General features: G+C 40.3%; 1 protein-coding gene across 1 annotated transcript in view; it reads left to right on the top strand.

Annotated features, from left to right (window-relative positions):
• The first annotated feature begins 962 nt into the window (after positions 1–962).
• KCNU1 (potassium calcium-activated channel subfamily U member 1) overlaps positions 963–25,068 on the top strand; it is a 52,744-nt gene continuing 28,638 nt past the window's right edge. Inside the window, exons 1-19 of the mRNA XM_049831582.1 lie at positions 963–1,127; positions 2,939–3,055; positions 3,946–4,007; positions 5,993–6,083; positions 6,867–6,978; positions 7,543–7,618; positions 8,071–8,146; positions 8,497–8,667; positions 9,100–9,191; positions 9,833–9,943; positions 11,456–11,561; positions 13,396–13,478; positions 14,350–14,419; positions 14,853–15,008; positions 16,938–17,050; positions 17,156–17,224; positions 19,103–19,192; positions 19,324–19,424; positions 23,358–23,454. Of these exons, the coding sequence (XP_049687539.1) occupies positions 963–1,127; positions 2,939–3,055; positions 3,946–4,007; positions 5,993–6,083; positions 6,867–6,978; positions 7,543–7,618; positions 8,071–8,146; positions 8,497–8,667; positions 9,100–9,191; positions 9,833–9,943; positions 11,456–11,561; positions 13,396–13,478; positions 14,350–14,419; positions 14,853–15,008; positions 16,938–17,050; positions 17,156–17,224; positions 19,103–19,192; positions 19,324–19,424; positions 23,358–23,454 (1,958 nt within the window). The remainder of the gene's footprint in view (positions 1,128–2,938; positions 3,056–3,945; positions 4,008–5,992; positions 6,084–6,866; positions 6,979–7,542; positions 7,619–8,070; positions 8,147–8,496; positions 8,668–9,099; positions 9,192–9,832; positions 9,944–11,455; positions 11,562–13,395; positions 13,479–14,349; positions 14,420–14,852; positions 15,009–16,937; positions 17,051–17,155; positions 17,225–19,102; positions 19,193–19,323; positions 19,425–23,357; positions 23,455–25,068) is intronic.

The raw sequence follows: 25,068 nt of genomic DNA, 5'->3' as shown, positions 1-25,068 counted from the left end.
AGCTGTTGCATTTACTGGGCAGTTTCTGGGAGATGGCTTGCTGGGCTGTTCTGCTTTGTTTTTCTCTGTGTCCAAGGCTGCAGTGATTCTCGGGAGGAAATTGATTTTACATACTGGTATGCAAAGGTAGCCTAATTCCAAGGAAATGCGGCCACCTGTGGGCATATGAGCACGTTTATCCCAGCTTGGTTATTTTTGTATCATTAGAAACTCTGACTTAGCTCGTTAAAATTCTTCTGATTGAAAAGTTTAGTAAACTAGAAAAAGAAAGAGGGTGATCCAGTGAAATGAAGACAGCAGTGGAAAGGTCACGCTGTATTTCACCCCTGACAACTGGGTAATTACAGGGACAAAATTCCCGGCTAAGTCTGTCTTTGGACTGACTGATCTTACCAGTCTTATTTTACTTATTCTGTTGTATCATAATTGCAGCTGTTATCATCACATCTACTCTTTCAGTGCCAGGGCATCTTGCTTGTGTTTGGTTTTGAGCAGTAGAAGGACTCAATCCAAAAGCTGAGTAGAGATTCCCAAGGGGGCACTGCAGTATGTGCCTGTTGCAGTTCTTGAAAGGAAGCATGAAATGGGATCTGAGTGGATGAGTCTTGAGTACTGTGTGTGAGACTTCACAGGTCTGTATTAAGCAACTTATGTTTATACAGTGACTTGGTATACAGTGAGAGCCAGCTTTATAAACTTAGGTATTCCAGAGAGAAAGTACCTTGGTAATGTCACTAAAAAGATATAGTTCTAAACCAGAACCCCCATTCAAATCCTTCCATTGCAGAGGGAGTCCCCCCTCTCAGTATCCCAGCCTGTCAGTCTGACTAGTGCTGACATGATGCATAGGACTGGCACTGAGGTCACTGCAATGTCACAAGAGCAATGAGTATTCTAGAAGGTCAGGACCGAGCAGTTAAGGAAGCTGAGGAGGAAGAAGACAGAACAAAGTGATTCTTAATATGGCAGGGAAATTCAACCTCACCTGTGCACTGTCTTTTCAGTTGGCTTTTATTATACCATCTTTGTTTGTTTTCTTGGGGGGCCTGTTTACCATATTGGCTTTCAGGTTGGCTAGGTATGCTTATGGTTTCAGCATACAGAAGATCTGGATGAAAAAGGTAAGGGCAAAATCTTTCTGAAATGTCTCATATTTTGTGTGTTGATGTGAGAATGCAAGAATTAGATTCACTATGGAAGAAGTACTAAGAAAGTATCTTCTGTTATAGTGCACTGAACATGGCATGTTCAGGGAAAGTTTGGTTTACTTTTATCTTTGAGTTGATTACTTTAGCAGGCTAGTGCTTTTGGATGTTCTGTCTTTCCCCTTCTAAGAGGAGGGCACAAGAGAGTTTTTACCCATGTAGATATTACTAGCTGCACAAACGTATGCATACTGAAACTACAGATGCATGTAAACACAGATACACGTATGAGCACTGTAATGCTTGCTTTTCAGTCCACATTTGCATACAACCTCTGATTCTTAAACACACAAGCTAATATGTGCAAACACACAGTATCTCATACACACAGATATTTAAACACCAAGGCAGTATTCATAACAGAAATGAGGAATACATGTACATGGTCAGGCTGTCTCTCAAGACTATAAACTCCCCACTCTGTAAACTGCAACTATTGGAAAAATTGTCTTGTTTTTCAGTATTTCAGAATAGCCTTTTTCACATGGACCAAACAGACTGGACAAGGGTGGGATTAAGCATGCTGAAAACAAATCCACCACCAAAAGATCTATGATCTTTTGACTCTGGTCCTCCCTGTGTGCATTGTGGAATTTTTGAGAAGGTGTTAGTAGCTCCCAAGGATATCACGCAGGATGGTTCTTATGACACGTCGAGGTCACTTACGTACCTAGTTACAGTATCATTTGCGGGACTCAAGAGCTCTTTCCTTGTGTTGCTTCGTGTTGCCTCCAACAACTGTTGCAGGCCATTTCACTCTATCACTTCTGAGGGAGGGCTTGACATTCTCGTCGGCTTACCTGGATTGTGTGGTCAGAAAATGAAAGGAACACCTGTGCTGCTGGCAAACTGTAGGCATCTCTGTTGGCCAAAATGTTAAATTAATCTGATTGTCTGCTGTTCTTTTGACTGCTGAGTAGAGGTGGGGTTTTGTTCTTAAGTGTTACTCTTTACAGATTCTGGTGCTTGGGAAACTGAGTGTAAAAGAAGAGAGGCCAGCACAGTATCTCACATTACAAGCAGCACTGGTCTGGGTTTTTTTGGTTTGGGTTGTTTTTTTTTTCCTGGTAGGTGTTTACAGGTTTTCTGTCATTGAATAATCTGTGTTACTTATTTGTTACAGTTATTAATAACTGTAGCTGCAAGAAGGACAGAATCCTACCTCATTGCAAAAGCTAATCAGAATTAGCTGAAGCTGTACGGTAAATCTAAGTCTTACCTGGGGCTGTTACTGGCATACATTAAAAGAGGTAACAGGCCATGTTAAAACAGAGCACTGGAACTGAGCTATTCCAGGGTATATGCTAGGGAAAGTTTTACGTGATCAAAACTAAGAAAATGAATTCACACCTGGCATAAGTTGGGAAAGGGTGGGGAGACTAGTAGAGAGGTGTTATTAGCAACAGAACACACTCTTCCTTTCAGACTCAGGTTGTGAGGCAATCACTTTAAGGTGACGTGAATCAACATTCATTGGTGTAACCAGTAGGAAAGAAATGAGACTGCATCTGTGTATCACACTATGTGTCTGCACAGCATGCCCTCAGTGAATTCCAGGAAGATAAGGCTTTCTGAAGCTTTTAGTAGCTTAGCTGAAGGAAAATACATTCCACCCATCTCTTACTTTGAATCCCCATTCAGATTTGGTGGTGGCTGAATGTGTTGGCTTTAGTCGTCTTGGGAAACGGTGTCTGGCAAAGCCAAGGTTAACAATCTGTTTGCTTCTCTGTCAGGACAAAGATGTCTGGTGGCCACGCAAAAGGAAACAAAGTTCAGTCTACTGGATAAGAGTCTTCTCTACGCAGGTAGAAATGATGCTATCAGCTCAAACATCTATGGGGTGTGTACTGGTAAGTAGATTGGTTAGCACAGGTTTCCTCTTCTAACGCAGGTGGTGAGGCATATCTGTTCTTTTGAGGACATCAAGTGAAAACACAAGCATGTCTTACGTATATAAAACAAGTATATATGAGTTTTGCAGTCGATACCCTGATAGAAATGTTTGGCCTCAGAAGATGATTTGGAAAGTTCCTAAGCAGGAAAAGTTATATAAAATGACTGAAACTTACCATCTGATGTTTCCCTAGATCTGGCTGTAGGCAGACTGCTGCATCTGGCTACACAGTCTCTGTCTTCTGGGTAACTAAATCCCTTCTGAGTGATTCAGTCCTGATGGCTTGCTTGGTGGCTTACTATTTCAATGGGAACTGATTATAACAGTATTGGTGGTAATCATTTTTGCTATTTTAAATGCATGTCCAAAGGATTGAGAGTGCTGTCTTTATCTACCAAAAAAGGATATGCCAATGACACATCTCAATGGAACTTAACTGGCTTTTTTTTTTTTAAATCTGAACATTCTTTTGTATATTCGATTTTGGTGGCTGGCAGTGAATGAACAACTAGTCACATGGGTTTGATTCCCTGGCCTTTCACAATGACAACCAGGGAACTGGAGTTACGTGGTCAGCTGCATCAAGCCCTCATCAGTAGTAAATTAACATGGCAGCGTTGACTTATATTGGTTGTGATTTTGGTTCGTTGTGCACATGCCTAACTAAAATCTCTATCTTGGGATTGCTGCAGAGTGTAGGTAACTGAATTTTGTTCCTTCCGCCTCTCCTGTAAGTCATAGAAAAACAGAAAAAGTGATGTTTTAGATTTGTGCTTGTTATAGATGGAAGCTGTGTTACTACCACAGTAAACCTCATAACATCCTCTTTGATGCCTATGTTTTCAGGTGATACTCGTGTTTCTTCTGAATATTGGTGCTCTTATCATTTATTTTGTCAATCTTGCTGAGTAAGTAGATTACTGATGTTTATCCAAAAAGCTTGTTTAAACAAACTGTAGAAACAAATTGCCAAGTTGATTTGTTTTCTAAGAGCTGGTTTGTGGCCACAGATGTGAGCCAGAGGAGCCTATGGGCACTGATATGTGACAGGCCCCTTTGAGCTCCATGGGTTGTCATCAGGTACGTACTTCCCCCCTTCCTTTAAGATGCCAATACTTTACAGGGACTACAGATGCCAGAAGAGCATACCTTGGGCATAACAGCATGATAGCAGCAACCTGAGTAGTGCGTGAAACTACACAATGCAGCCAGAAAGGGAAAATTGTGGTTTCTATCTTTCTGTTACAGCTGTTGAAGTTTCACTGTATGTAAGGTTTTTGTGTGTATACCTTCAAGGGTGGATTTTCAGAAGAACTGAGGGACAGATGTCCAAATCCTACAGCTTTTGAGAAGGGTCTGGCACCCGTTTTGGTACAGACATTTTCAAAAGCATTCAAAGCCTGGCTGTTGCTATTGCAATGTTTAGAGAATGCTGGACCACGTACTACCCAAAGCTCTTCTGAAAGTCTGGGCATTTATTTTTGGTACCTAAATGGGAATGGGGCTCTTCTATAAAATCCAGCTTTTGGTAAACAATTTGATGGGAATAAAATAATGAGGCTGAGTAGGAAAGCGCACTGTATCCTCTACCAGTCTTCACCTGAATACATATATTTTGTAGAATGTGCTTGGGGTAAAAAAGATATTAATATGTAAACACCTTTGATTTAATACACGAGAGCATTGTTCTCAGTTCTTTGCTTGGACTAGTGCACAGCACTGGAAAAATAAAATGGCATTATAAAATGAAATAAATAGAATATAAAAGCTGTGGAACACTCTGAACTGAATTCAGTCAGCAGAGGTAAACCTGAGAAGCAGAATTACACATCAAGAGCAATCCAATATTATGTTTAATTCCAAGACATTATAAATCTGACAAACATCTAGGAATAGCTTCAGAAGGGAGAGAGTAGGTTTTTTTAAGGAATATACAGGCAGTTAATCCTATTTATACAGAGTTCTTTCCATGAATAGTCTTACACCTGTAGGTGAGAGTAGATGTTCACCTGGGCTGACCTATGGGACTAGTTCACTTTGTTGTGTTTCTGCTTTCAAAGTATCTCCTGCATGGGTGGAGGAAGAGGTGCCTCACATGGCTCATAATTGATGTACCTAACTTGCTGTCAGCCTGGTGTAGGCAATATGTCAGCAAGCAAGCGTGTGAATGTGGCCTGTAATCTCTTCAGGTGCAGTCAAACATCTGTTGTTGGACCAGGTGGTACCAGTGGGAAAAGCTTATTCCCACAGCTTTCTACTGCCAGATTTTACCACTTGCATCAGTCTGCGCTGTTAGACTTTGTCTGAGCACTCTGTAAGCTTATTTCATGCAAGGTCAGTGAGGCTGGCCTAGAAAATTTAAATTGGTGTTGTAAGCTAACCTGGCAGACTTTGATGGAAACTACTCAGTACTTCAGCTACTCCCTTGGCCATTAGAAGGCCATGTTCAGAAGGGGTTCAGTGAGAAACAGCTGCAGGAGTTCTCTCTTCTGCTGACTAAGCTGAATACAGAAGAGTATACTTATACTGGTCCACAAGAGAAGGGTGAAACCATTTTCCTGAAGAAGTCAACAGAAAGATTTGCATAAGCACTCTATAAATATATGAAACCCAGTCTTTCCAGTATATTTGCATGATAGATAAATAACATCATATTTTAACATGCTTGCTAATGCTAATGATAACCTGCTATTAGCAGTGATTTATTCTGCCTAACCCACTGAGAAAGTAGAGATTTAAATTACACAAAATTGTGAATACATTTAAATTTTGGTTTAGTGATTATTTTATAATAAAAACCCAAACCAAATGTCACTTTATAGCCACTCTGTTGTTTTTTGTTTTCTTTTTTTGCCCTTCCCTCCACTGGCTGTGATGCCTATTTCGCATTTAGAGCAGAGGAATTCAAGATCTCCTTTCCAGACAGCATCCTCTATGTAGATACAGGCTTCAATGCTTTCTTCCTCCTTTACTTTGGATTACGGGTAAGGGCACTTTATGGGAAAGTTGAGTTAAAAATGAACTATATTTGGGAGTAGTTTACCTGTGTGGATAGCAGGTGCCCTGTAGTATAATGTTTGATTGCCTTAGCTTAACTCTGAGCCACTCTGGTTTTTCAACTTTTCTTGTAATTACTTTATTTTCTCCCTTTGGAATCTGGTTATTTCCAGCATTTCTGCAACATTTCCCAGCTCACACGTTAGCCTTGTCTGTCTTTCTCCATGTCTTTAAACCACTGAATGAATTAGTCAGGTCTCTCTTCAGCTTCTCTTGAACAAACTGTATAGCTGTGTGCCATCTGTTGTTAAAATGACATTAGTTGCACTGGTGTGAAATACATTTTGATTGTAGCTTTTGACATTAGAATTTTTGTCTAAGTAATTAGAAAACAGGATATTCCCTGTTACAGGTCGATGGAATGCGGATGGGGTCTTGCCCGCCCTTTGGTTTTATAATTCATTATTACTGATACTGCAGTACCATGGAGAAAGACACCCTAGAAAAAAGATGAAAGGGGCAGGTGACAAAGAGGGGGAGAAAGAGAGCATGGTTATACCTTTGGGTCCAGACCATTTTGGGTTTTTTGGGGCTCCAGCCCAAGCCTTTCTGAAACAAACCAGGAATTTTTAAGGGGGTGTCTGCAGAAGCCAAAGCAATAGAGAAGGAAGTAGACTGCAAAAATGGGTCTCCTCAGAGAGCTGCCTTCTTGCTCTGATGAGACCCATGATCACACAGCATTGATACTTTTTGATGTTATTCATCTTTAGTTTGTGGCAGCAGATGACAAGCTGAGGTTCTGGCTTGAGCTGAATTCTCTTGTGGATTTCTTCACGATCCCTCCGGTTTTTGTTTCCTATTATTTAAAGAGGAATTGGCTTGGTAAGTAAGACTTGGAGATCTTGCTTTCCATCCGTGTTGTCCTGCATCTTACATCAAGACTCCCTTCAAATTTATTTTGATTTGCAGAGGCTTTGACCATCAGTATGAAAACTGTTCTTTGGGAGCAAAATTATGCATTGTTGGCAAAAACTCCTTTAATTTTGAGGCGCTTGTAATTTACCCAAGTCTGTCTCCATTCTCTTTATCTGTCTGCCTGGCTTTTAGTATCTCAACAGTCACTGTACTTGACCAACTGGATGAGGAGTTACCCAGCGGGGAAGCAAAGATGGTACCTTGATTTTTGTGAATGGCTTTCTTGCATGCTCTGGGGTCTATAGTCTAGGGGACCTGTATGTCACTTAAGCCTTCAGGTTACAGCTCAAAGGAATTGCAGTTCTTACTTTGTCTCATAATTCAAGGCCTCCTTTGAGCACATAGGTGGAAATCCAGTGACTTAAAGGCTCTGAATACTGAGCATGCATATTTAAACATACCTGAATATGTGGAAACACTCCACTTCTAGACAGACTTTTTGTTCTCCTCTGACTTGTCACTTTTCTGCAGGTTTGCGTTTTTTGAGAGCACTTAGGTTGTTAGAACTTCCACGAATACTGCAGTTCCTCAGGATCACAAAGAACAAGTAAGTTAATGCCTTGCTGAGTACACTTGGAAGCTTAACATTCTCCCTGATGTGTGTATTTTGGCTGACTCAGGTAATAAAGGAAAATACTAGTGTTGCATATGGAAAAAATTTACTATGAATAATGTTGCACTGGAAATTACAAAAAAATTTATAACTGTCAGCTCAGTGAAACTCTGGTGGTGGGGAGATGAGTGGAAATCATAAATGCAAGAAATCTTAAAAGGTTTTAGAGATTGATAAATGTCAAAAATGGGATTATTTGACATGTTCCCTATGACAGAAAGGGCTGGATGTAGGAAGATTTTTCTGATCGTAAATCCTTTTTATGTAATCTTACACTCACTAGACAAGAGTTTTGTTGAGTGGAGTAGGGTCGCCTAGGAAATTTTAACTCTGGCAAAGTACGTTACATTTTAAATGTCTTGCAAATTTTCCCTTTCTATCTCCAGTTACTCAATCAAGATCTCCAAGCTCTTTGCTATATTTATCAGCACGTGGCTCACAGCTGCAGGATTTATTCACCTGGTATGTATCATCAGCTACACATCCTTCCTTGTCACCTTAAACCAGTATTGTCATGTGAGCTTTGGGTATATGTTTTTTCCTAACAAATGCATAATTCTCTTGGGAGAGGATGAGTTTGTTGTACCAGGACAAAGCATGACTCAAGTCAGTGTATTTTACTTGTGTATGTTATCAGATGTGGTTGCATTGATGCAATACCTTCCTGCTCTGCCCTCCCTGGTAATGAATCACTTCTGCAATAAGTAAAATAGGGCTAATTTTTAAATGAAATAATTGTGAATTGGAGATGGACTGAAAACAAAACCAATTTAACCTTCTTTCTTCTTTTCTCTTTTCCTGCCCTTCGGCAGGTAGAAAACCATGGAGATCCTTGGGTTCAGCCTGCAAATTCCCAGTCCCTCAGCTATTTCAAATGCATGTACCTAGTAATGATGACTATGTCCACTGTTGGTTATGGCGATGTAGTGGTTCAAACAACATTGGGTCAAACCTTCATTATTTTCTTCATTATTGGTGGTTTGGTAAGAAACCTATATTTCTTTTCTGAAAATGGCAGCTGGGGACAGACAGTGAACAGCAGTGTCACCAAAAATTTGATCTTAGCAGGGATGCAGTAGGGATTAAACATCTATGAGCAAAGAGAGTTTTGACATTAATTATTTACTGGCATTGCTATAGAGTAATTTTCTAAGAGCTGGCAGGGCTTCTAGTATTTCTTCCTGCAGCTGCAAATACTGGCTAGAGCCAAAATACTGGACAAAATTAATCCAAGGTATCAATGGCATAAATCCATTGTCACTACATCATACAGTTGTGCGTTCCTGCCAATGATTTTTAGGAATTGGAAGTAAATTTCTTTTGTTCCACATAATTTAAATTCTCACAAATTAATTTATCATGGTTAGGAGAGACGGAATTGGCTCTGAGAAAGATGATTTTTCTTGATGTCTTAGGTACTGTTTGCAAACTTTATCCCTGAAGTTGTGGAAATTGTTGAAAGCCATAAAAATTACAAGTCCTCCTATGAAGTGGTGAGTGGGAAAAAGTAAGTATCATTGCTGTTTGTCTTTGGAAAATAAAAATCAGGTCAGTGACTAGGCTGGGAACCAGCTCAGAAGAAATAAGAAGCTAAATGAAGCTTCCTGTAGTAATTTAAATGATACCCTGAAACTTACTCTTGTTTGATCCTTACCTCAAGACTGTCTGGATAAGCCTTGTCGACAGCAATATTCAGCACGGGCTTTATTTTCAAAGGAAGAGAAGCTAGCTGACATGATAGCCTAACTTAGAGATTGAAGAGACCTATTTCATTGGTGGGGGTAGTGTGTTTTTTTTGTTTTTTGTAGGTGTGGTTTGGTTTTGTAGGGGTTTCGGTTTGGGGGGGGTGTTGCCACTCACAGGACTGGGTAGGTACAGCTTTAACCAGGTCTTACAAAGTTCCTTCTGTGACTCTGGTTTTGGAATGTCTACAATTCACTGCTTCTAACACAGTTCATTTCCAAAATAACTCCCAAAGTACATAGTCACGATGGATGAAATTTCCATCAAACCAAAGTCACAAGCTATCTTCTGCATTATTGTGATTAATATACTACAAGCAGGTGTGTAGTTTCATACAATGTCAGCTTTGCAACAACCATTCTACTATTTTCAAAGTGATAAATCTTGCTTGATCTCTTCCTGTAGCTATATTGTTGTCTGTGGTAATATCACTCTGGAGAGCGTCACTACATTCCTACGAGACTTTTTGCTTCGGGACAAGGGAAATGTTTGCACAGAAATCCTTTTTCTGGGAGAGTAAGTATCCTTATTTCTCTGAGATATTTGACTTTGATTCCCTGAGCACTTAGGGGAAACGTAGGAGATTTGAAAGTAAAGGAAAGCAATGCTGTGTAACTAATTAACAGGAGTTACAAACCAAATTGTAGCAATGAAGCTTTTATGCTGGAGTGTTCATGATAAAATGTTTTCCATTTTGATCAACTGGGGGAAAAAATAAGTTTCCCTGTACGTTCCATAGTAAGCTAGCTTTGCCAGATATACCTTACTTTAAGTCTTGCCACATCTGGTAATCAAATAATTGTCAGCTGTCTCAATTTCTTATACATTTTTTCATGCTGGGGAGAAAACTTGTAACTTCCACTTGGTCATGCTGGCATATGGCAAAGGGAGGAAAGTGAAGCCACTTTAATGTACCAAAAATAGGCATTTCAGCTGTCCTGTCAGATCCCCTCCTTCTGCCTAGCTGAAGCTATTAGACATGTTTCTGAAAGCAGAACCTTCAGAGAGAGGTGATTGCTGGGAGCACAAACACGATTTTACCTTGGAATGCAGTGGAAGTGGGGCAAGAGGTGAGCAGAATATTATAAGCATCTCTTTTGAAATACCATGACATTTTGAGAGGGCTGTTCAATTGAGGATGAATGGAAATGAGGTACAGGAACAGTTCAAAGACAGGAAAAAGTGCTTTAGAGGAAGAGATGTAGACTTCAGTCTGTTTAGCGTAACAGGAAGAGGATAGGGATTTTGGCTCAATTCAAGTGCCTAAATAGCTTCACAACCAGTTTAAAAATCTTCTTTAATCTGGAAAATATAGGCATAACAAAAGCTAATAACTAAAGCGTAAAGTCAAGCAAACTAAAGTAAGAAGCAAGGCATGCATTTTTGAAAGTGAGAAGTGATTAATAATCACTGAAACAAACTGCTCAGGGAATGGGTGGATTTTCCAACTCCTGTCTTTAAATCAAGATTGGATACCTTCCTACAGGGCATGCTTCATTACTGGGATCAATGTAGGAATATCTTGATAATGTATTGTACAGCTCATGTAGAAGAGAATGTTACAGAAGTTCCTGGGTAGATACAGTTTGCATAAATTGAATAGGAAAATAACACTCGAGTTGGAGAGAAAGTTGAAGTTCAGCACTTTCATTTGAAAACAGAATGCAGAATCAAGCCCTAGGAAGTATCATTTCCTGACTCTTGTGGAGTAACAGTGAGCTGTAAAATTAGAGTTGCATGGATGGCTGTGGAATGATACTCATGAAAAATTAATGACAATAGCAGAAGACAGGAAAAATCCAGGAAACATTTCCATGACTGTTAAGTTTTATAAAAGCTTGTTTTCATTAAAATCTAAACTATGTACTTTAACTGAGCTGCCAAAATCCCTGTAGCTTTTTTTAAACAGCAAGTAGTTATGGCAAATAGCTTTTCTGAGAAATGGAGACTTGCAGAGAATGTAATTATGAGAGATTGATGGATTCCCCCCCCCCCCCCCCCCCCCCCGTTGTTGTTTGTATTGAATAGGTCTCTTCCTAGTCTGGAGCTGGAAGCTGTGTTCAAATGCTATTCAGCCTATACGACTTTCTTTTATGGCTCTGCACTAAACTCTGAAGATCTGAAGAGAGTTGGAGTAAGAACTTCATCATTTGCGCTTTCTTGTAGATAAGCCAACCTTGTGAAAATCTTGTCCCTTATGAAAGGATGCTTAGGCTGAATTTACTCAATTCATGTTGAGATTTACACTTCAAGGAGCTCCACTTATTTTAGTGGTACCTTTTGCATACCAACATATTGCTCATGGGAACTGAGAATGCAGGAGTCAGGCATAACAGACTTTTCAGACTGTAAATTCTTCAAGCATTGAAACAGGAAAAATAAAGGGGAATGCCAAACTGTGATCATCTGGTTTTGAAAGAGGAATATTATGGAGTGCAGCATTTCTGGAAATTGTATTTAAATAATTGGAATAACCCTTAGTTAGCTCATCTTTAGAGTGTGCATCATATTTGGGTCTCATTCATGGATGTCCAGAAAAGAAGAGACCTAGTGTTTTGAAATATTGAAGACTCAGCAAAATATTCCAATAGAAGCAGAAGGAATGGACCTGGATTAAAGGAAAAAAACCCAAACCAACACTACCAACAAACAAAAAAACACCACTGGCTTTAACTTTAGTGTGGTTTCTATTTGTTAGTATCCTATTTGAAATACAGTGGTAGATGTTCACCCAGTTCCCAGCAGATTATAAAACCTCCACCATAAATGAAACATGTTGTTGTAGTTGTTAATGACTTTATTACACAGCCCTAATATTGATCAGATGACTGAGACAGAGGTCTTCTGACCTGCCCAAATTTTGATCCTTGAAGTGCTTCGGCTGGACTTCGCTGGGGAAGAATATAGCAACGCTGCGTATTTTGTAACCTCTTCTAGGAAGATGCTAGCACTAGAAACTTAAAAATTTCACATGTTCAGCACTTTTGAAAATACAAATACACATTGCATACCATATGTTTGATTGGAGCTGCGTCACTGTTGAAACATTCAGGCATGTGCACAGCTCCAAGTAATAGGATCATGGTGATCTTGAGGTTCAACAAGGCTAAGTGCCAGGTCCTGCACTTCAGTCACAACAACCCCATGCAGCACTAGAGGCTTGGAGAAGAGTGGCTGGAAAGCTGTCTGGCAGAAAAAGACCTGGGGGTGCTGGTTGACAACCAGCTGAATATGAGCCAGCTGTGTGTCCAGGTGGCCAAGAAGGCCAACGGCATCCTGGCCTGTATCAGAAATAGTGTGGCAGGAGCAAGGAAGTGATTGTTCCCTTGTACTTGGCACTGGTGAGGCCACACTTTGAGTACTGTGTTCAGGTTTGGGCCCCTCACTACAGGAAAGACACTGAGGTGCTGGAGCATGTCCAGAGAAGAGCAACCAAGCTGGTGAGGGGCCTGGAGCACAAGCCTTATGAGGAGCGGCTGAGGGAACTGGGATTGTTTAGTCTGGAGAAAAGGAGGCTGAGGGAAGACCTTATTGCTCTCTACATCTACCTGAAAGGAGGTTGTAGTGAGGTGGGTGCTGGTCTCTTCTGTCAGGTGGCTGGAGATAGGACAAGAGGAAATGGCAGATTGTAGCAGGGGAGGTTTAGACTGGGTATTAGGAAAAATTTCTTTACTGAAAGGGTTGTCAGGCATTGGAACAGGCTGCCCAGGAAAGTGATTGAGTCACCATCCCTGGAGGTGTTCAAAAAGCACATAGGCAAGGCACATCAGGACATGGTTTAGTGGGCATGGTTGACGGTTGGACTCAATGATCTTAGAGGTCTTTTCCAACCTAAATAATTCTATGATTCTATGATCTTACACAATTTTTAACTAAAGACATGTGCTACCAAATCATCTTGCTGTTGGAGATTGTTGTACTTCATATGGGGTTAAACCCTGATTTACCTTTTCTCTCCTGGGTTACAGATGGAATCTGCGAATGCTTGTCTCATTCTAGCAGATGTTCACTCTCCACAACCTTATATTGAAGATACTTCCAATATCATGAGGTAGGATGAGATACTCCAGTGCTTTCATCTCTATCTGATTGATATTAATAGTGACACAGATAGTGCTGCTGGCAGGGGAACATATTTGTCCTGTCACGGTTTTTTTTCTGCCTGAGAACTCTGAAAGCCAACTGACTGCTTTCTGCTATGATTTTATCAGGTGTGTTGAGGGATTGAGATGGGTAGCAGCTGTGCAGCCTTGCAACCCCATACAGAGTATAATGTTACTAAACATGGTGTAATTACCTTCTTCAATACCCAGAATATTAGCAGTTGAGGAGTCTGGATCCTTTACACTGGAGAGAGTTGTACACTACTGGCTGGTGCAGCTCTGCTGTCAGGTCTGCTAATTCTACACATCTTTGTACTGGGCAGACTTAAATTGGGGACTCCCTTAGTACTTCTGGGTTGTGTGAATCTGGTGGCATAATTAGCACACCCCCAAAACAGTCCAGAAGTCCAAGTTCCAAATTGGATTACCTTTATTTTCTACTTGCGAGGCATCTACTAAAGTGGAGATACTAGTTTATGAATGAAATCTACAGGTGGAATTGGCAAAGCAAATAATATTCATTATTGTTGCTTCTCTTAGCTCTAGACTTCTAGTGGGATACAGGTATGGTTCTTCACCCTGTGTCCAAGCCACGCACCAGTATCTTAAAATCTTTTGATGGTGATTACCTTCCTCTCCACATAGTGGACTTGGATATGCTTAAAGTGTAGAGGTCCCAGATACAGGTATTGGGACATATGCTGTTCTTTGCCACAACTCTCCAATCACTGTGTGCCAGAGTAAACTAGTCTGACTTGAAAAATGAGAGACCCTAGCGAGAACCAAGCATATTAATCAGATATTATATCTTTTGTACAGAGTGCTGTCTATCAAGAATCACTACCCGAACACAAGAGTAATTTTACAGATAATTCAGTCTCGTAACAAGGTATCACAATTGTCTTGTATGTCATGAGAGTTGTCATGGTTGAAATTCTGGCCTTTATGGAATCAAAAATCTCTGCCTTTTGTGAAAGTAGGATCTTTGTCCAGTCCCTCTTACTCATCCAGTTACTAACCTATCTAGAATATCTTTTAACATTACCAAAAATAAAGAATAACTCTTTGTTTGTTTTTATTGGTTTTGTCAAAGTTGTCAGCAAATCCACATTTAATGTTTAAAAAAAAGAAAACTAAAAAAACCAAACCCACCCAAAGAACCTCAGAAGTCCATTTAGCTATCTGCTAGCATATTCCAGCACAGATTTAAAAAAAAATAATAATTTTGAAGGCAAGAAAGACAAGAATTGTCATTTTACAGAAACATTGTGGCTTTGCCTATCTCTGTGCTGATCTGTAATCACTTTTATACTCTGAAACAGGTATACCTGCCAAACATCCCCAGCTGGGACTGGAGGACAGGCGACAGCATTGTCTGTTTCGCTGAACTGAAGCTAGGCTTCATAGCCCAAAGCTGCCTTGTTCCTGGTTTGTCTACCCTCCTAACCAATTTGTTCATTGTGAAAGAGGATACTGAGGTACGTCCTTCACTTGTCTAAGTGGTGTGAATGCAGCCCAGTGGAATCTTCTCTGAAGTATGTGCCGGACTTCTGAGTAGAAGCTGCAGCCAGGTCTTTTGAAGCTTATCTTGTTCATGCTGGGATTAAGATTGGCACAGAAGACAAGAAAACCTAACAGACTATTTCTAATTTAATACTTGAATTCAGTGCAAGAGGCGAAAAGAGTGTTCTAGAGCATGCTGAAGCAAAAGAACCTAAGGATGCATTTTACAGTAGTGTGCAAGGAGGTACCAAAGCAAAGGATGGCCCATAGCAAGCTATGCTGCTGCATTTAGCTGATACATGGAAACACCTTGTCTGTTGCTGTAGGTTCAAAAGCAATAATGTGATGCTTGTGCTCCACTGCCTCAGAGAACACAGTAAATCAGTTTTGGTTACTGCACAGTATGGACCCTGTTAGCTTCTCTGCATCTGTGTTTGATTCCATTCTGTCTGGCATTCACAATTTGAATCTGTGCTTAAAGCACTTCAGTGGAACCTCTCCTGCTTGACACCCCCGAAAATGGGCTGAAAATCAGTCCAATGTACCTTTTCCAGTTGATAGCATGCTTTCTACAGTATCCTTTTAGGCTTATTTATTTCTTTGGTTGGGTCTTACAGGGTAATTTACACAACAACAGTGGCAATTAGAAATCCTGTCATCTCTGTGCAAGGAGGGTGATCCAAATTTATCCTCCTTTTATCTGTCTTTCCTCATCAGTACCTGCTACAATGCAGAATTGATAAACTATGCATTAACTTCACAGTACACAAGTTACTCAGATATTTCCAAATCAATACCAGAAGATCTAATGAAATAATAAAAATACAGAACTTTTAGGCATGAAGTTGCCTGAACAAGCCTCAGGTTTGCTAGTCCTGCAGTGGACATGCTTTTGCTATCACCTAGTGGCTATATGGGATACTTCATATTAATCTCCTGCACAAAAGAATTTGACTGCTTTCTCTCTTCAGGGACTTTTAATTCACAAAATTAATTTAGACAAACTAAAGAGATATCAGGTGAAATAAATAACAGAGTTTATCAATGCAGAAGTTGTATGTAGAATTGGGCTGCTTGTTAGAGTGTTTTTTCATTGACAGATGCTGTTTCATTCAAGTCCAAATATTTCACAGACATGGCAAAGCTAGCAAAATTGATATTTTAAGGTTTTTTAAGCATACTATGAAAACTCAGCAAACTTTTTAAATTGAAAAAAGCCTTTTATGCCAAAATCCATTAAATAATTTTTATTTGGAAAGCAACACTTTTTTACACATTTGTAGTAGCCTGTTAAGTTTTATGTAGAAGGCTAAGAGAATAACAGTGAGCAGCAGTCTAAAACCTGAAGGAGCTGTAAGCAGTAGAATGTTTTGCTGCTTTAACTACCTAGGTATAAACAACCCTTCCCTAGTCACACAACTACCAAAGGAAAAAAAAGTGCTTATACTGGAGTAGAAGATCAGAGTTCAGCAATAAATCACACCTCTAATAGCTGTATTTATGATTGGTAAAACTTAACACAAGACCAGTCCTCATCTAAATAACTAAGGAGGCAGGTTAATCTTATTGCAAAGTAAGGTGTAACTTTCCTCAAATAATGGACTCCCAATACTTTGCCGTCATGAAATTTCCCTGTAACTTTATTTGTATGCAGTAATAACACCTGTTCTTAAATGATAATATGAATTGGAAGTGTCTAGAAGGGTTGAGACTCCCTGGTCTGTTGTTTATCAACTGTGATATTGTCTGTGACAACATATAGCTGATGTCATTCTGCTTCCAGTAACTAAGGGCCTTTGATCTAATACCGTGTGGTGTTAGAATATCGGCCCAGTGTTAGATTTACATGTTCTACTTACTTTGCCTTTCAATAAATACATTCTGTTTATGGTTGATTCTTTTAGACAAAGAGAAAATATTTGAAGGACAAAATGCTTCTGGAAGACAAAGATTACAAAGTAATGACTTCTCAGCTTTCCAATGATTTTGCAGAGATGACTTTTATAGAGGTTTGTCGGTATGTGGTACAGATGTGGTTGTTTTTCCTGTTATTTCCTTCCAGATGTGTCTTTTCACAGTACAGAGATATTGTGACCAACTGTGGCTTGCTTTCCTTCCCCAGGTTGTGCTTTCTAAAACTGAACCTTGTCCTCTTGGGAATTGAACTCAAATTTGGCAGTCAAGGGGAGAGGTAATTGTCTGGCAGACTTCTCTTCTAGTAAGAATTCAACTAATTCCAAACTAACAATTTCCAAAGAACTCAGAAGAAACATGGCCTAGGGTCTGCACAGGTTTTATAAACTTCTTATCTTCCTATGCACAGCATTTAGGAGACAGGATCGAAATGTTGTTCCTGGTTACTTAAGTGCTGGCGTGAATTTTACCATATACAGCAATCTCTTCTGCCGCCTCTTTTCTCACAGATAATCAGGCGAAAGATGGGAGATGAAACACCATTCTTACCTTTATTCCATATGCAAACAGCATAGGTCTTACTGATTTGGGGTGACTCAAGCATATTTAACTTTCATTGGTAAAGGAAACACCTCCTCATTTTTTTTAGCCATATGAGTTTTACAGAGGCTCCTAAATGCTATAAAGCATTGTCATAAAGGGATAATTTGTCAATGCTGGCAGCACAGCTTTGCTCTCTGAAGCTGATCTGGTCCTGGGCCAGATAAGACTCTGTCTGTTCTAATGATGAAATACAAGACATCCTAATGGGGAAGCTGGAACTAGTTCAGAAAGGGGAATAAATAAGTGCCATAGATCTTTAAAAAGCTTGAGAAATCGCCCAGAAAATGCAGACTATTGAGTGCAATTATTTCTGTTTCCACTTTTATAAAGGAAATGGCTGTTTTGACGAAACTGTAGAATAGAAACTCTGAAAACGGAGGGTTGTAGGGAAACACTGCTGTGAGAAATACATTGGGGCTTTCTTCCAGAATTGTTGAATGAACTCTACACTGAAAGAAGTCAGTAGATGTAGTTGCTTAGCACTAATGGAAAACAGTCCACAACGCAATCTATTCTTCCTTGAGTTCATACATTGTCTGGCTGAAAATGGAATGATGAAAAGAGAAAGCAAGAGGGAAAAGGAAGCTGTGTGCTCTTTGAGATGTAGAGACTATATTTTTGCTTTCTTTACACAACAGTTGGCACAGAACAGATATCTCTTCTAAAAGCAGGACGTCTAGATGTTGCTACAGTATCTGCAGTAATAATTATAGTCATTTGTATTTTGTTTGTCCTCTGAGCCGTGAATCTGGAGGAGCTGAGTCCAGGCCTTCTGTTGTGAGGAAAGAAAATGTAACAACCTTGTCATCTTTCCCTATGCCATTCACACTACCAATATTCATTAAAACTGGGTTGAAAGCAATAGGAATTTGGACTGAGCTGGTACCTTGAGTGGCCTTTGTAGGGGAAAGTGGTAAATTTAATGATGCTGCAGGGGATTCAACATACATGTGCTTAAAGCAGTGCAGCAGCTCAGCGTTAGAACAGATACCTCAAACCCTGCACATCCTTAGTATCTTCAGTTGCACAGAACTTTTATTTTAAGTGTGAGTATTTGGGATTCTCAGTGACCCCATGGAGAAATGACCCATCCAGGCTGCAGTAAACTATGAATTATTTTGTTACATTAAACATGTTCAAAAATAATGCACTTGAAGTGAAAGCACCTGTTTCCTATGAAGTTTACAGTTTAGAAAATTAATTACAAAAAAAAAAAAAAAAGCTGCCAAATCCTCAGGAGCCTCAGAGTTGAATAAACTGCAGAAATCCTAACAAAAGCTGATTTGCATGCTTTGAGTCCCTGTTCTTCCATGGCTCCCCCAGGTTTCTGTGGACAGTAAATTCCCTTTATGCCATTGAAAAAGCATGTTAACATTTTCATGTCTCGTGTGTCTCTCATAAGTCACAGAAGCTATAACAAAGGGGATCAATGTAAGATTGTGAGGTGAGAGGAAACTGTTATGATCATATAGTCTGAATTCTCACAACAGAGGCAAAAAATGTCACCAGATAGACAAACTGTGATTACTCCTTTGATTGTTTCTCAATACAGCACCATCCTGATCAATCCATCTGCGCAGATAAAGCTTCATCAGAATACAATGGGCTTTTTTATTGCTCATTCCCTGGCAGAAGTCAAAAGGTAAGATTCCCTATTACTGTTTTGTTGAAAAAAGGTCTAGAACAGAAAATCTTTCAAGAGCAGATGAGTGCATTTATTCTCTCATCAGTTAAACACAATTCAGTTCTGCCTAATTCACTTTTGTTTTCTAGGGCACAGTTCTATTGTAAAGCCTGTCACAGCGATATACAGGATCCAGAGCAGATTAAAAAATGTCAATGTAAAAGCAGACTCTACTCAAAACCTTTTTCAGGTAATTTTTTAAAAATCTGTTTCTCATTAAAAAAAGAAAAAAGAAAAAGATGGCTGAATGAATATTTCTTAATTGTATTTTTATTAACTATTTCTCTAGAAGGTTAGGTTGGAATACGTAGCCCTTTACCTACCTGATAAAATAGGGAGTGTTCTGATGATACCAGTAAGTCTCAGAGATTATGATTATACTTTAAATGCTTCAAATTTATGCTTTTCTTTAGGAGTCAAAGCTTCTTGGCTAAAAAAGAGTAGGACAGAATATACCTTATTCAAGATTTTCACTCGTTAACAGGTTTATCACAGAATACTGTTCTTTAAATTCAGAGACTGAAGCAAATGTGTCTTACTACTATAGCATGTGTATAATTGAAGCAAAAGCTACAGCTGGATAAAAACAGAATTTTGTGTCTGGTTTGTACTAGATTCTTGGTCAGGATTCCCTGAGGAAGTGTGTCTAGATCTTTGTCATCGTGAGAATATAAAACTTTAAACATGAAGTCAGATAAATGTTTTTGAGGTTGTACAAGTTGTATAGCAACACTTAATGGTCTTTGCTCCAAGGACTGCAAATCTTAGCTGGATGGAGAGAACAGATTAATCATGGGTAACATCTAACCCTAAGCAGAGCAACTTATCCCTTTTTCACCTCAAACTCCATTTTTGAAGATGTGGGGCTTTGTCAGGTGTTAGTTTTCCATCGAAATACAGAACAGCCTCTCAGATCTATGTGTAACTGCACCAAATTGAAGCTTGCTGCCTTTTCATTAAGCATTTGAGGCCAAAACGTACACCTGTTCTAGGCTCCTGTAAATTTCTCTGCTAGTATCTCCCCTCCATTGAGATGGTGCTTTGCTTTAGAGAGTAGGGAAGGAGCTTTCCATTAAATGTGGATACACACATGCATGCTTACTTGTATTTCAAACACCAGCAAATCCTTTAAGCAGCAGATGGCAGCCAAGCCACATTACAAAACATGCCTCTGAACTGCAGATGGTTTGAGATAAAGGCAATACTCATTCACACTGTGCTCAGCCAGACTGAGTGAACAAGCACAAACATGCTGACACCTGGAGGACTCCATGTAGTAATGTCATGTAGAAAGAGAAGCTGGAGCCCATTTTCAGTCCAACACACTTATCAGCATAGATGTAACTAAGGCCCTGAAAGCCAGTTACCTCCCAGAAAAGAGACTTCCATAAACTGCAAAGACATCTCAATAAAAGTCAATGGCAAATGAATAGAAAGACATTGACACTGTAGGAGCTCTCCACCTGGTTGGTTTTCTTCTTGTTTCCTAGGCAATCTTAGATTTTAAAAGGACAAGATGACATTTCAGTATAAATGTGTATTAATAAAATGCAGTTGTTTGCAAACCTGCAGTTCTGCACCAGTTATACTGTAGAGAGAGTAGTTGCCTGAGGTGGATCAGGAGCTTTGCCAGGCAAAAGACCTTGCCATTGGTTTCCCCTAGGATTCTGGATGTATCAGAGCAAAACAGAGCTTAATTATAAGCGCTTTGGTTCATTCCTCCACTCTCCATATGATGTAGTTTAAGTGGTACATGGTATTCTGGATTCCTCCAAACTCATTGTGATGGAAGTAAGGGGAAGGTTAGATAGAAGAGACCCCAACTAGTGTAGATGAGTATGCCTCCAGTACCTGCAATAGAAATAAGGAAATTTAGTTGGCAAAAAGCAAGTTCATTGTCATGAATCTAAAAACTAATACAGGAGCCTCACAGATTGCGAGCTTTAGTCAAAGGAGCTACTGTTGTCATTTTAACATGAGTGTAAATGGTGTACCAGAGTGCAGTCAGAACAGAAAACAAAGGCTATTTTTTCCTTTATCATCCAGACTTAATCAAAACCTATTACTATTATGAGATTATTAATGATTTTTTTAATAATCAAATATGTACTAAGAGGCAATAGAGCTTCTTGAGACAACGTCACCCTGCCCCTCTTCGGGACCTGATCAGGCAGTGGAAGTAAATGAGAGCTTTTCTCCCTGTTCTGCATCTGTGCAGCACCTCAGAGCTGCCCTGAGCAGTCAGGCCCTGCACAGGTTGTTCACAGGAACCCAGGAAGTCTGTGATAAAGGCTGGGACTGAGCCCAGCTCTGTGGAGTTGGCCAAGTACCTTGGTTTAGAAGACTGTAAGAGAATTCTCTCAGATACTTATTAGTTCCTGCATAAGACAGGTTGTTCTGAATTTTCATTCTCTGACTTGACTTATTCCATTTAGCTTGACCTAGAGGTATCAAGTGGCATGTAGCCTCCTCAGAGAACTCTCTCTCTCCACATCCAACTCCCGCCTCATTGAACACAGGGCTGTGTAGAAACTGGTGTCCTGTTACTAAGGCTAAATGCACCTGCTTTTAGCACACCTGTGTAGCCCAATTACAGCTTAAGGTTGACAAATTACCTATTTAGACGGATGTCTATCCCTTTTTCTTCCAGGGGTATTTTTGGAATTGCTAGCTGTTTCATCTGGGTTAGTATGGTTTAGCAATAGTTACGACATCATAAGAAAGTTAAAGGTGTGTGATAGGGTTCATCTGTCAGTTTGTGAGATAAAAAGATACATGTGTCTGAATGTTCCTCCAGAGTCCAACCTTTCCTTTCCCATCTGTATGCATTGGACATGTTTAGACACATGTGACACGGAGAGCTTTGCTGCACCTCTTGTCAAATGCTGACAAGGGGAGGAATGCAGACTAGCAACAAAAGTACGGACCAGGGGAGTGTGAGGAGTAACATCATGCATCCTGAACCACCTACATCACCATGAAAAGCAGGAGATGTAGGTAGGCTCTGGTGCTCTTAAAAAATCTCAGAGGGTGCTGCTGTACATTCTCAAATCACTGCCTGGTGTTATAATGCTGGGCTTAATTGCCCATGACCTCAGATTATGGCCCAGAAAGGACTAGATCAAGTGTCAGAGAAAAGATGTTCCAGCTGTTAAATAGCTACTTTAGGATTTCGGAAACTTGAGCTCATTTTCTTGATCTGCTTTCTCAGATTCAATCTAGGACTTTAGGCCACTTAGCCTTTCTGAATTTTGATATCCAGATGGGAAATTGAGGAAGTTTAAAAATGGTTTGACTCTCAGAGAATAGTGTCATGAATAATTGCAAGTCACTTAGGACAGGTATAGGGATGGTACGAGTACACAGTATGAACTCTTCCTACCCTCTGGCTTTTTTTTTTTTTCTTTTTCTTGTATGGAGGACCATGTTTTCATAGAGCACTTAGAGTGTGCCTTCTCCCCTGCAGGACCAGGATCCTCCTCCTCCACACTTTTAAGGACAGGCCCAGCCCCAGTACCCCCATGCACCTTGGACTTCCCCCTCCCTACAGAACCAGCCCAGAAACGGGCTCACCCCCTTCAGGACCAGCTATGGGACCCCCTCATTTTCAAATGTAAGTTGTGATTCTCTCTAGTCGAGAACACATCTTGCTCTTTCCCATGCAAAATGAGAGAACAAAGGTCTTACAGGTCACACAAGTGTGTGTTGGCTATGTGTTGAGAGTATGCTTCCTTCATCTGTGCCTCCACCTGCAGAACTGACAAAGGTTTCCTTCATTTTGGGAGAAAAACTCTGCAGTTCTGTATGAGTTTTAGCTTCCGGATTCCAACACAAGAACCTCACAAAGAGAAGGAGCTCCCTTTGGAATGAAATGGTGTGTTAAGTTTGTAGTGCTCACCATATTTAAGACTGTTTTATGCATGCTAGGTAGAATTACTATAATGCTTGCTGTATTTCTGAGCAGTTGGTATGAATAACCAATTACTCAGAGCTCCTTTGTCTAGCATTTCTGAAGCCCCCACAGAATCCTCAAATGCCATGGTAGCCATTTGCTGACACAACCAAAATGCAACTGAAGGCTATACAAAAGGAACCCAATTCTGTTTCATTGCCTTTGTTTCAGAGAAACTGAAATTCTATAGAGAACCACATGTTTCAGATGGAGAGCCTGCAAAGTCAAGGTCCCTTGGTGTTCTCCCACCTCAGAGTTCTGTTACTGGGTAAGAAATGTAAAGCTGTGTGTATGCTGAGCAGACATTTCCTGGACTGACTGACTGCAAATTTGTGTGGAAAGTGGGAACAGCAGGGTGTGCCTCTTTACTAATTCTGCTATTGTTGGTGGTTGTGGTTGAAGTGGATGTTTATGGATTCTCCTTACCTTGATCAATTGAACAGCATAGAAAACACAACGTATGCCTATGCATCCAAATCCTTAGCCTCTCATCCTCTCCTGCAAGCTCAAAGCCTGTGCTGTGAACCCCTGATTGCACTATGGAGGAACAAAGGGAAGGAGAAGGAAGGGATTGGTACATCTTCTGAAAGCGCTCACTGCCTTCCAGACAGAAGCCCAATGATACCAGCACTGAACAGCTGAGTCATGAGCACATTTTATTTGGCTCCTTCTGAGAGAGCAGAGTGGAGGCAGGAGCAGCTAGGCGTAGGAGCATTAACAGCCAACACCACGATTTGCTCTTTGCTCAGATATTTAATTGTAGTGTGATGCTGGCAGCAACCTGGAAGAGTAGCAAAGTCTGGTATACTCTCAAAGAAGTTTGTTCTAAAGCAAATGGAGATCCAAGAGAAATCACACACTACAGCCTTTCTCTAACATCAGTAATGCATGCTAGATGAGTCCTTTCTAGGCCATCTAAATTCTTCCTAGCCAGAGGAATCTGATTTCCCAGCAGGGTTTACAAACTGGTGGCAGAGCATAGTCATCTGCTGTCTAAGGCAAGGTGTGAATTGCAGTATTCTTATCTACAGTGTACTTAGTTTGCCAGTCCAGTTGACTTGCACTGGGACTCCTCCTATCCTGAGCTGCTACATTCAGCATCAGGAAGGGTATCAGCATATCAGACCAGTATCGTGGGTTTGATACTGAGCTGTCAGTAACAGCAAACTGTTACGCTCTTCCAAAGCATCCACTAGAGAAGGTAACAGGACATATTAGCAAACAGTGTCACACTAGAATTTGCAGGGAGTAAGCAGGAACCTAGGAGGTGAAGAGATGCACAGACTGGTATTCCTTGCCTTGTTTCTGCTTGTGAGAAATTTGCAGCTCTGTAGAACTGAAGAGGCTCAATAAATGATGTCTCCCCTCCCTTCAAAACCCTGTCTTGTGCTTCAGCAGCAAAGGCAAATGTCAGTATGGCAAGGACTGTAAGGTGTCCTCTGGAGAGCTTTGCATCTTAGCAGCTGTCCCCAGCACATACATGGTATCGGGACAATAAAATGTTGCTCAGTGCTGCTGTCCTACAACTGATTAGGTCAGCTGTAAATATTGGGACTGCACAGTAAATACATATGCGCATACTACCAGATTGTGCTGACTTGTTAAATATAAACGAAAACATAATTAGATTTATAATGTGTCCCTCCCCCTCCTCATGCCCAATAACATAATTTACCAAAGGGGGTGGGGGGTAGGGAGAGAAGAACAAGCCCTCGCAACCTGCTGAAATATCATTATTAACATGCACATGAAAAGTCAATTATGCCAGAGGGAGGTATTTAAGTGAAGTGAGTTTCCATACTCCGGGATTACACCTTGGGGATTATATATTTCTTATTTATTTATTTATTTTCCCTGAGATCTCTGCTGCTGCTTAGCAGTG

Source organism: Accipiter gentilis, chromosome 28 (assembly GCF_929443795.1).
Source record: "Accipiter gentilis chromosome 28, bAccGen1.1, whole genome shotgun sequence".
In the NCBI taxonomy this organism is placed as follows: domain Eukaryota; kingdom Metazoa; phylum Chordata; class Aves; order Accipitriformes; family Accipitridae; genus Astur; species Astur gentilis.
This window is presented reverse-complemented; position numbering and strand designations above follow the sequence as displayed.